Source organism: Dermochelys coriacea, chromosome 3, assembly GCF_009764565.3.
Source record: "Dermochelys coriacea isolate rDerCor1 chromosome 3, rDerCor1.pri.v4, whole genome shotgun sequence".
Classification (NCBI taxonomy): domain Eukaryota; kingdom Metazoa; phylum Chordata; order Testudines; family Dermochelyidae; genus Dermochelys; species Dermochelys coriacea.
In genome coordinates, this window is record NC_050070.1 from 137378454 (window position 1) to 137390812 (window position 12359).

The following is a 12359-nucleotide window of genomic DNA, read 5'->3' on the forward strand; positions in this document are numbered from 1 at the left end:
GTACTTGTAGAGTATGAGATTAGTGCCATATTTCAAGCTTTCCAACATTAGAAATAATTTTGTCTCATGCAAGTTTCAGGATATCACACACATTTCACTGAGTTCACACACATTTTAATGGCCTTAGAACTGCTAGAACAAACTTTTAAGCTTTTATACTATCTGAAAGAAAGAATTCCAACCACATATAGCATCAGTCTTGAATTTTGATATTTTGTGAAATGTCAGCTAATTTTATAGGGAAATAAGCAAAAGGCTAATTAAGAATTTTATGATTTTAAACAGTGTGTGGCTGCTTATGTGTTGTTTAGTAGAGCCTCTGTTGTGGTAGGCCATGTACAAAAAAAGAACAAAATATGAAACCATGACTCAGAGCACAGGTTTTCAGAATGTTTATTGTGCTCTTGAGGGTTGATTTCAATAAAAGTTTAAGATTTAACTGGCACAATTGTTCCCTCTGCAGAGACGTCTGAAAGCTTGCTGGAGGCCCCTCATGCTGTTGCTGATAAGCTATTCCTGCAACAGACCCAGGAAATTAAATATAGAAAATATTAGACTTGATGGTGAGAAACCAGCACAGGGCTTTATCCAGTGCAAAATGTTTTCCAGGCCTTACACCTTTTCCAGGCATTACATCAGGACTCATGATCAGTGATATTACTTTAATGTAATATTGTTTTTTCATGCAGTATGAAAGTATTAAGCCAACCACAGCTGTATGAAAAATGCCACATACTGACATGGCAAACTTCTGAATATATAAGTTCAAATACAATATGGCAAAAGTTTCTTTTGCTTGTCATCTGGTTCATAATATTTAAGAAGCAATCTGGCTTGACATAAATGAGCTTTAATTTTTTAACACCTACAGTTTGATAAAAAAAAAAAGCTTTTAGGATGATCTAAATTATTAAAATACTTGATATGTTCTCATAAATGGAACAGTGTTAAAAGGATCAGTGTCAATCTGTACTGGGGGCAGGTGGGGGAGGAGATGGGGGAAGAAAAGGAGCCCCTGCCAGAAATCAAGGCCAGATCTCAACTTGTGCATATTATCAAAGATCTATTAAAGTCAATAGAACTCTGACTGTGTACGCCAGCTGAAAGGCTGGCCATGACTACTTAAAAATATCATCCCAGTCCTTACTCAGGTAAACCATTCACTAATTACAATGTAAATAGTCAATGGGAGTTTTGCTTGAGTAAGAACTCCCAAGATCAGGTCCATTGTTTGGCTCATCAGCAATGCTATCCTAACATATTGCGTAGATCATACTGACAGACAAACAAGCAAATGGTTAAAAGCCTATTTCTAATTTAGCTAAAATCCCATTTTAAAAAAAACAAACAAAAAACCTGGTGTGAAATCCTGGCCCTACTGAAGTCAACAAAACTCTCTTTGACCTTGAGAGGGCCAGGATTTTACCCCCAATGTTAAGGAACTTCCCATAAACCTTTTCTTGAAGTAGATGCACACAGAGAAGGGACTGCATGGATCGTGGAAGGAGTTATCTGGGTCAGTGATTTTTATTTGAATTTATACAAAGCATATTTTGCTTTTATTTTGAGTTACTTTTTTCTCACATAATTTGAAATCTCATTTATCTAGGATGTCAATAATGTTGCTCCCTCTGTTTAACTTGTTTCCACAACATTTTAGCTTTATCTTTTAGCCCTGGATTAATATTTTAACATTTGCTCCTCTTGTGCTTTATTTGCCTCCCGTTGATGCCTTAGAGTTGGAACGAGTTCTTCCTTATCTTCAAATAAGTATTTTGGGACATTTGTAACTTCTTGTGTTATTCTGTTGTTTTTAATGAGAAATTTGAACACCCACCGTCTTACTTTTGGTTTTGAAATATCTATTTTAGTGTTGAATTTTGCTGTTAGGACTATTCAATGTTTTAATCTTCCGATTATATATTTTTCCCCAGGCAAATTTGATCCTTAAAAACACTGAGGTTTAAATTTTTGAATGTGGTATAAATGTGATAAAATTATGCATTTTAAAAACAAAATAATGTGTATGAACAAGTGGATCAGAACATTTTAAGGGACGAGTTATTTTTGAGTTTGATAACCATAACTGTTAAAGAACAGTTAACTGGATTGTCTTGGACCTTGAAATTAAAAATCCTCAATTAACAGAACAAATTGAAAGTTAAAGAAGAGATATCAGAATTTTCATCTCAGAATGTTGCTTTGTTTGGTTTACAGAACTGTCCATTATGAAGGTGGTGCTGTGTCGATTCATGCTCGTTCCCTTTGGCGACTAGAGACTCTAAGAGTTGCGTAAGTAACAATATGCGAAGAAAATATATATACAATATAATCAAACTTGATTGGCTGTATGACTTCAGTCAGAGTAGGGTCAGTCTCTAAGTCAATAGCACAGTAGGTAAAAACTAGAAGCAAACATGAAAGCCCTGAGTCAGCAAGGTACTTAAGCGTGTACTTAACTTCAAGCACATGAATAGTTTCACTGTCTTCACTGGGACCACTTGTGCTTAAAGATAGGTGTGTGCTTAAATATGTTGCTGAATCACATCCAGGTTCTATTATTCTATTTTAATTTCAAATATTTGTGGTTTTATTTTCCCTTTTCCAGTCATTTATGGTTATGGACAGTTCCTGCGTGGTGGTCATATTCCAATAAGATTTTATGTTACTATGCTTTGCCCCCATAAATTTCTGATGCATTTTAAAAAGCCTCAAATAAACTGAAAAACTCGCACAAATACACACCCAGTTTTTTTGGCTTTCTTCTGGTTTACTCTGGTTCTTTAGTAATAGTTGTATTCAGGTTCTTTTGCTACCCAAATACACAGCACTGCTAAAAACTGTATTAAACAGTCACTTTTATGTTAAGATCCAAAATTATTAGACAGCCTGTATTGTAAAGGAAAACATCTGCAAAAGGATGATGTAAAGTTGGAGGGCTTGCTGAGAATTGTGCCTTATTTAGCTGTGACTGTAATATACAAGCATGCCTTAAAGTTTCACTAACAAGTATGCAGTTATGATAAAATCTGAAGTGACAAATTATCATTTTAGAGACAAAATGACAACAGCTGTGGGGAAATGTTACACTCTAATGATGCTGTTTAATGCGTGCATGTCATTTAAAGGGATGCTATTAAAAGACATTGAATATATATAAGGGGAATGGAAGGATTTCCCTCCACTCGCCTTTAGTTGCTTTCGGACTAAATTGTGCTTGAGCAACAGCAATGAAACCGTGCGAGAATCTCTGCCTTTTTATTTCCCAAACCTTTCTCTCCACGTGTTTCAGGGTAGTATTTTACCAACAATGTGTACCACCTGGCAAATAATGGAACAGGAACAGTGAGTTATGTTACGATTTGATTGCCTGTCAGTTATGCCATAAGACTATGTGTACAGACTGCAGGTTTAGAGAACTTGTCAGAAGAATCTGCAATACAAGTCAGCCCTGACAGGAGTAATCTTCTTTACAAGGAACATGACTGTTACTATCAAAATGTTAAACTTTTTTTTTTTTGGGTGGGACATAATTATTGCCAAATTTCAGATGTATTATTTTGTTAGCAAAGGTGTCAGCTTATAACTTTCCAGCTGGTGCTATATAGACAAATTTATGTGCATCAGTGATTAGAAGTAAATTTTGAACATATTGAATTGGACACATGATTTGTGACAAATCAGTCTAATCTGTATGTATGTTTGGTATTACTACTACACAACACTATATTGTGCAACACTTACATGTTTAACAAATAAAGACTAAAATCTGTTTCCTGTCCTGAAAATCTCTCTATCTAATGACTCAGACCTGCAAACACCACAATAAGTAGTGCGGATTAGTGAGAGTAAACCCAATATTTTACATTCTAGGACTCCAATCTTGTAGAGATTTATGCACATACCTAGCTTTGTCCCATAGAAGTCATGAGGCTACTTAGATTAATGTCTTTCCAGGCTTGGATTGTAAGCTTTTTTGCGGAGGCAAGGCTTGCTCTAGTAAGCATTTGAGTATACTACACAGTTTTGTGTGCAGATATGGTCACAGCGTTTCCTGGTACATTAGATGGAGTAACATAATATGCATGTGCATTCTTATTCATTCTTGAAACTTTCGGAAACGTTACTTGAATCTGGGAGTTTTTATGATTCAACATAGAGGAAATATACAACAGCCCAGGTTTATGTGTGTTTCCGCTGATATAAACCCTGGCACAGGCACCTGGATATTGAAAGTCCAGTAAGGAGGGAGGTTGTGATAACAGAAAGTGGACTCAGTATTTCCTCTGGGAAGAGAATAGGAGAGGAAGGCTTGGACAGAGCAAAAAGATGGCGTTTAGGCAAAGAATAATCAGAGGGGGAAGGATAGCATGGGCTATGACTAGAAAAGGAAAGATCAAGTGATGGATGGAAATGAGAGAAAGGCCTAAGTAATTGCAAGGAAAATACATTGGAATTGGAGTAGCTTAGTGTTTTTTTAATGGAATCTTGAGCTCTTGAAAGATCTTGTTTTATGCTATTCATCTTTTCTTTAGAAGAATATTTCTTAATAAGATTGGTTCTAAGACTATTATTGCTGTTGCTTCATAAATCAACACCCCCTCTTTTTTTTACAATTGTGCATGTCCTGTCACCTACCCATCACCTTTCCCCAGTCCTACTTCCTTTTCCCAATTTCTCTTTTTTCTTAAAATCACTGTCTTTCCTCCTCTCCACCCCACTACAACCTAGAACTTGTGCTCTGGCTGTCTAGCTTCCTCCCCCAGACTATGCTGATGGGATTTTCCATACAAAAGGCTTCTTGTTTTTGAATTCTCTTCACTAGCACAGAACCCCCTGAAGCATTGCACAGCTTTGGTTCCGTAGCCAGTCTCAATGTAAATTCACACCAGACTATTAGGAATCCTTTGTACAGAGCAGCTGGTGGTAGCGTTTATCATTGTTTTGCCCACAGTAGTCTGTGGGCTTGAGTCTGTTATGCTAAAGCCTCCTCAGAATATTCACTACCCAGAAGGCTTCCTTGACTGGTTAGAGCTAGTGTAAGGGCAGTGCACGCTCTGCTGCCATCTCTCCAGGGCAAATTGGAAGTGTGGTTGGAGTGCATTACATTTCAGCTATTCTCTTCTTCCTGTAGTCCACAGGGGCCATGTAGAGCAGAGTGTAAGTTAGAGCAGCCCTAGTCTGCTCTAAGGTAGGCTCCTGCATGGCTCCATAATGAGGAGTGCAGAGGTATTCAGCCATATTTGCCTTCCCTGGCCCAAGTGTTGCAACGTGACCACTGAGACTCAGGCCCTGGGTCTTTATATGGTTGAATGATGGAATCTTCATACCAGCTGACAGTTGTACGTATTGGATGTGTTTGGTAGTGGGTGCTCACCTTGCCATATAAAAGACTTAATGGGGGGGGAAGCATTTATGAGATATAAATCCTCCTTTCCTCCCCACCTAAAACTCCCACAGCAGAGTCCAACATTTTTACTGTCATTTAAAAAAATAAGTGTAGGTGACAGAAATAAACCCTATCTCTCTAGTGTGTTTTAAAACAACCAAGAACCTCCCCAATTTCTTTAAGAAAATGGAAGCCAAGAGGTTACTTATATTGTGAAAATGGCTGCCAAATGTGTTTTCAGGATTTACACAGACAGTATACCTAGTACTTATGAAGAGGTGCTTAAACAAATGGATATTTTTATTGCACAGATAATAGTCTAAATCTAAGTCTACAGTGATAATGACGTATGTGATGTGCCTTGAATAGGACCTAGGGAAAAACTTTTAATTTGTTTTGGCATTTTGTGCTTGGGCTCATTCTAAAAGTACATAAGAATTTATATAAAAACAAAAAGGGGCAGCAATGCAAGCTTCTGATATGTGGGATAATTTAGATTTAGTTGAAATAGAATATCTGTAGGTTCACCAATACCAGTCAGTGATATTTGACCCATACATGATGAGTTTGGGCTGTTTCAAACAAAATGGAATATTATTTATTTGTATTGTGGTAGTACCTAGGAGCCCCAGTCATGGACCAGGACCCCATTGTGCTAGGCACTGTACAAACACAGAACAAAAGAATGGTCCCTTCCCTCCCAAGCTTCCACTCTAAGTAAAGTTTGAGAGCTCCTATGAGAGAACACTGATGGAGGAGTACTTCAACATATTTGGAGTACAGCCAGGAGATTAGTACAGGAGGCTCAGTCTGAAGCAGGGAATTGGAACCCTGCTCTTTCTGTGCCTCAATTTGAAGTCCACTGTGAGTGGAACTCCAGGGTGGGAGCATCCCTTCTTCTTCCCCTTTGTCTCCTGCAGAATGTGAAGCATATGGGCAGGCTCTTGTTGACTGTTTTAGAATTATTTTGTGAGCACTGTATCTGAGGGCACAGACAGCTGAGCAGAGGAGTGATCTGGGAAGCTCAGTGAACTTAACTACAAGTGGATAAAATGTTGAAGTGAGGACCTGGTTGGTCTTGGCTCATACTTTGGAGCTGAGATCTCATCTCCTCTCCTGGATGCAATAGGGTGTCTGTAAAATCCTCTAGTTACTGAAATTCATCTGCGAATTATTTCTGTTTTTCTGTCAGTAAGCAGCCATTTCTGCAACATCTGAATTTTTTTTTTTTTGGTAACACAAGGGGACTAAACTTCCTCTCAAATATCCCACTGACAGCTCCCTTTCATTATACCTGAGAGGACTTCTCTTGAGCTATGGCAGAGTGGCACAAGGGAGAGTCACTGCATTTGCAGGTTTCAAGCCATTTGGATGGTATTTCCTATTGTCAGTGCAGAAAATACAGCTCAAAAAAGTAATCTTTTCTACCAGTGAAAAGATTTAAAAACAAACAAACAAACCTGTTAAACTGTACTGATGGTGTTCTTGGTTCTAGTCAAAGCCCCCTGTCTCCACTTCTTTGGGACTGGAAAAAGTCATAATTAATTTACCTTTTTCTTTTGTCATAATACTTTTTATTAACAGGTTAATTTAAACATGAGTTTATTTTACCTCTTGGGGTGATACCGTGTCAGAGAGCCAAAAAGTTGTAGCTTTTTCTGTTAATATTGTACTACGAAGGGTGGACTTTGACATTCTGTGCCAACACATTAAAATGATTTTGCAACTAATCTGAATTATAATGAATCTTTAAATATGTATGTTTGTTTGGTCCAGAACATTACATTTTAAACATTTTGTTTAAGAATCCTCCTTTGAACTTGCCTTATTAGGTGGAGTGGAAGCCACATTAGATGGGGACAGCTATTCAGACTAAGACATATAACAACTGGGAAATATTTAAGCCTCATGGATGACAAGAGTCTTCTTCTTATGGACAAAGAGAAAGCTGACGTGAAATCTACAGCGTTTTGTTTTCGGTCTTCCAAGGTACAAAACAAATGCAGCATTAATGTGCCTGGCGATGTTTGATTTTTCCTTTAATGAACATTCAAATACATTTAGGGAAAAAATAGAGAAATGAACGAAGTGAAGGTGCTACCAAACATCCAATTGCGTTTTTATCCCTGTGGGCCTCTTCTATTATTTGCTTCTGTGTTCAAGCTTTTAGATAGTCCAGACTCAATGCTGCACCTTAGGCTTTCTATGAACTGAATTATGTTTGTCCATTCCTTGTGGCATTTATACATCTTCCACTATAGGACTTAGCTGAATCCGTCCTATTTTTCTACCTTTTCACTATAAATAAGGAAATTCAGAATAGTAGAATTAATTCCAAAAAGCTATATTACATTATTTCCCTTGGATAGTGCTGCTTGATGGTTTTGTTACTCTGCTTACCCACTTTTGAAAAATAACCAGGTGTCTCTAACAATTTTTCTGGGAACTTCAGTAGTTCTTTCACTGTTTTTACTTCGTTTGGTGAGATGAGAGGCAGTTACATGATTGTTTCTTTTAAATTAAATGAAGAAATCCATTTTATTGAATTAAACAATTTATCTGTAAATCTAATCTACATTTAGGTTAGCTGAAATTATGTATTCAGCATTTTTGTTTAAAATTTTTTGTAGGTAATTCAAATTTTTTGTGTAGTGGGTGAACAGTTTAAAATGTGCTATGATTCAATTTGTGTTTGCAGTTGCAGCCTAATATCACTGAAAATTTTAGTTTTCCAAAATTAGTACTTTTGTTAGTTATCCTTTACAATGTTTGCTTTTTGTTACAAATTTTAACAATTGTATTAACATTTCTGTGGGAATTTTCCTTAGACATTGTATAATTTCTTCCATTTTACACTCAGGGTCATAAACAATAATCAGGCACCTGAAATTGGGTATATATTTTTTGTGTAATCTGGCATTGGGGATTTTTCATGGCTAGATCTGGTGGCTATAGTTTGGGTGCTCAGACAATGGCTTTCTCTCTCCCAATTAGAAAAACATAGTGAAAAAGAGTGCTGTGACAGTAGAATCCTCAGAGAGGGCAGGAAAAACAGTGAAATCCTGTTTATACAGAATTCTTAGGGGAATGCTCTAAAGCTTCAGATAAATGATGACGATTTGGGTGGAGGGGAAGCTAGCTTGTGGGCTTTGAAACAGTTACACTCTGGTTTGAGATCCTCCTCTCTGCTCTTGCCCCTTTTTGCCACTCTAGACATTTTACCCAGAGAAAGGGGTCCTGTGGTCTGATCCTGTATTCCTTACACGGGCAGAAATTCCATTAAATTTAGTAGAAGATACACCTGTGTGAAGGCTTCAGCCTAGGGAATGCTTCATGTGTCTTGATTCCTTAAAGTACTCTGCTTATTGAGGCATTTTAATCTTTGAGTTTCTAAGAATTTCTTGAGAGCTACTTCCTTTATTTTTAATCCAAGTGTTCAGTAAGATTGCATCAGTTGTTATGAATGCAGTGTTTAAAGTCTGGCTGGTAGTTAGCAGTGGCTTTTAAGCTATTATTTGAGAGGCAACCCAAGTTTTAGAATCTTTGGAAGCCTCAGGCCAAAACTTTGATAATCTGTTATGTTAAAGAAGAGCATTTATCATTATTACTGTTACTGAAGGGCAAGATTGTGGCCCATCTTGTGTGCTGGCTGAAGAGAGCAGTGGGGGCTTAACATGTTCTGTTGTGCTTGTGTTGACTATTACTGCTTTCTGGCAGCAGGGGGAAATTGGCTCCTCATATTTTACATCCCTCCCACTTCATGTAGGTGTGGGGGAAGGAGTCGTAACTAGGAAAAATCTGGAATCTGTCTCTCTAATTATAGTGGCACATTGGGAAGCATATGCTGCAGCTGGTATAGACCTGGCACAATTTACTCCTTCCCAGGAGCAGTGGGGTGAATACAAAGCAATTGTGACTCCCCTAGTCAGTCTCCTTCTTGGGCTGCTTCAGGGGCAGACCAACAACCTGCTGGAAAAGTCACATTGGGAAATGACCTCTGACTTGATGTTAATTTTGTGATCATCAAAGTCCATTTTAACTATAGACTGTGGAAGAGCTTGGGGAGAGACCATAGGGTGTCTGCACTTAATTGCTGAAAATGAATTCATTACACTTAGTTTGCAACTCAGAACTTGTTAAATTAGTGTCACGTTTTGCTGTGAAATAGAGTTGTCAGGCCTTAGATTTAGCAGTGGGGGAAAAATTAACTCAAAGTTTACAGATATCTTGCTCTATGGTAACAAACTTAAGTGTGGTCAAATCATAGCTATCCCCGAATGAGTTCTTTAGAGGAGGGAAGTCTGGAGTCTCTTTCCCCTGAATTGGAGAAAGCAGCTGAAATTTTGCTTTGTGCTCATGGGCCTGTAATACTAGTCAGCTCAGAAGGAATGTATTTGAGTAGGGCATGGCCTTGACTACCTCTACAGTGATGAAAATCAGCAGGAGGAATGTGTCAGGAGAGCCAACTACATTTTTCCTACAGGAGCAGCAAGTCCTGTTTACCCTCATTCCAGTGCTTCTTTGGTTATAATGCCTCCTTCCACACCGGCACCTCTGCAGGCAATAACTAACTGCAGGTGCAATTGAGAAAGCACTGTTATGGCTTGTGTCGTGAATTAAACACAATATGTATTGTGGGGCTATTTACAGTTTAGACATCAGGATCCAGTTTTGATTGGCAGAAGAAACTGAAAAAAATCAGAATATTCTCTTGTATTAATGTTCTTTAAACATCTTAGCAAAATAAAGAAATGTGATGTCCTAAACTTCATCACACATTAAATAGTTAGAATTTTAATTTGAAAATTGATATTGTGAACAACAAACAGCATTTTCACGTGGGAAGGATTATTTTCTGGGAAGTCAGGTTTTTGACCAATTATATATTTCAATAATAATGATCATTGTTAAATAAAACAGAACTAAAATGCATTAGGTTTTTAAGATAGTTTATTTCTTCTTTTAAATTTACAACCATTTCTCCTCTTCCTACACCCGGGCCACCAACATATGTGAGATACTTCCAAACCACTTAGTTATGATCCATATGTAAAGTTCACAGGCATTCAGATCAGTGGATTTGTTTTATGCCCATTTCTGTTATATACTGTATCTAAATTTTTGTCAGTTCCCTCTCTTTCTTTCTTTAATATTTCTCACAAATAATTGTTTGAGGTCAGTAATTCAAACCAATACTGATGCAGAATTCAGTATTCGTCAACTCTTTTATATGTATCTGTTTATGGGCTGCTGAATGCCATAACTGTATCCTTTAATGTAGCTTGGGAATATGCAACTATACTCTACTAACAGAGGATTACAGATTGAAGACTAATGGGAATTTCTCCTATTTCTTGTGTGAGGTTGATCAATATAGTAACTTTTAGCACCAGTTTGTGGAAGCTGTGGAATGGACATAGTCAAAGGGATAATCTCAAGTTTTCAGAGCGGGCACATTTTAAATAGTTTGTCCTGAGGTTTTAAAAATTCCTTTAAATAAATAAATAAATAAAGAAAGAAAGAATACGTTTGGGCCTTTTTCTGCTCACTGTTGTGTTTTATAAGGATCATTGGAGGGTCCTGGGAACAACATACCTAGGGCCACCCCTCCTTATATTTGTGTGCACATGCTGGCCTGAAGTGTGTTCAGTTTCAGCTTTGCCACTGTCACTGGTAAATGCTCTTGCAGAGCCAGGGGAGGACCATTCATGTGAGAGTTCTACATGAGGGCGGGGCACCTGACCAATGACAAATCAAGGAAGCTAACTATACACGTAGTCACAAGGCAAACAAACTGGGGAAAAAAGAGATTTTCTATTTGAGTTGTGGTAATCTTCAGTGGTGCTTGCTATAATAGCAAGAACAAATTTTTCAGTTGGAAATTTGATTTAGAAGTCGACTGAGGCTTTCTAAGGGTTTTTTCCAATCATAGCTCAAAAGAGAAATTAAAACTTCTATCTGCTAGAGTGCAAACTGAAGATGTAGCTAAAGAATGCTGTAATTGAAAATCTGCCATGGGAAAGAATAGGGAAATATACCCATCTGTCTATATCTAGATGCTTGAGGAGATGTTCTGGTTGCTGTTTTAAATTCCCCAGCTCTTTAAGGAGTCAGGTGTTTGTTTCTAAACAGACTTGATAAATCAGAAGGAGTTCTGTGGTTTATTAGTTAAATTGCTGGATTGTTGGCTTTAGCTACACAGCGTCTTACATCCAAGGACTGGATCTTAAACTCTGCCTTGTCAAATGCCATGTCCAAATGTGTAAGTGCCCCCATCAAAATGTATAAAACAATGATCAGCCTATAGTAATGAACTGAACTATTGAGTAATGACTCAGGTATTAATGTAAAACATAAGTTTAATATAATTTTGTCTCTTGAAATAATTTAAGCAAACAATTCTAATTGTCAATAAGGCTGATAGAATGTAGAGGTTATTGCACTATAGCACACAGCTGTCTAGGATTACTTCTAGCATTTTCTATAGAAGAATAAAAAACTAATTCATGTAAATGCCATTTTTTAATCCAATAATTGATCATGTAAAGTAGATTTATTTTAATATGCTGATTTTAAAATTGCTGCATTCCTAACCCATTGAAAATTCATTAGGGGGTACTTAGGTATAGAACACTGAATACTTGGAATCCCGAGAAGTGCTTGAAATATCCTCCTCAGGACATGCTAAACAAAATACAGATGCTGCAGCAGACAACCCTCATTTCAGGGAGGCTAAACACATACATAAAGGAGAATTGTAGTGGGATTCAGATTATTGAAATGCATGGGGGAACTAAAATACATTTGGATGATCAGAAGTTTGGTTACTCCACAGTCAATAGAACATTGGAGACATGTTGGCAGGTTCTTAGTAAAGGAGGTTTGAACAGTCTCATAGGCCCTGTTTCTGCAAACTGTTCCATGTGGATGTCCTTTTGGCTTCTGGGAGCAGAGTCTGCCAGAGTGGAAC

At 37.5% G+C, this 12359-nt stretch overlaps 1 protein-coding gene across 2 annotated transcripts in view; it reads left to right on the forward strand.

Annotated features, from left to right (window-relative positions):
- Window positions 1–12359, forward strand: part of RYR2 (ryanodine receptor 2) — a 735866-nt gene that overhangs the window by 316226 nt on the left and 407281 nt on the right. For both annotated transcript variants that reach the window (XM_043511417.1, XM_038395332.2), the window contains 2 exons: window positions 2218–2292; window positions 7222–7378. In XM_043511417.1, the coding sequence (XP_043367352.1) occupies window positions 2218–2292; window positions 7222–7378 (232 nt within the window). The remainder of the gene's footprint in view (window positions 1–2217; window positions 2293–7221; window positions 7379–12359) is intronic.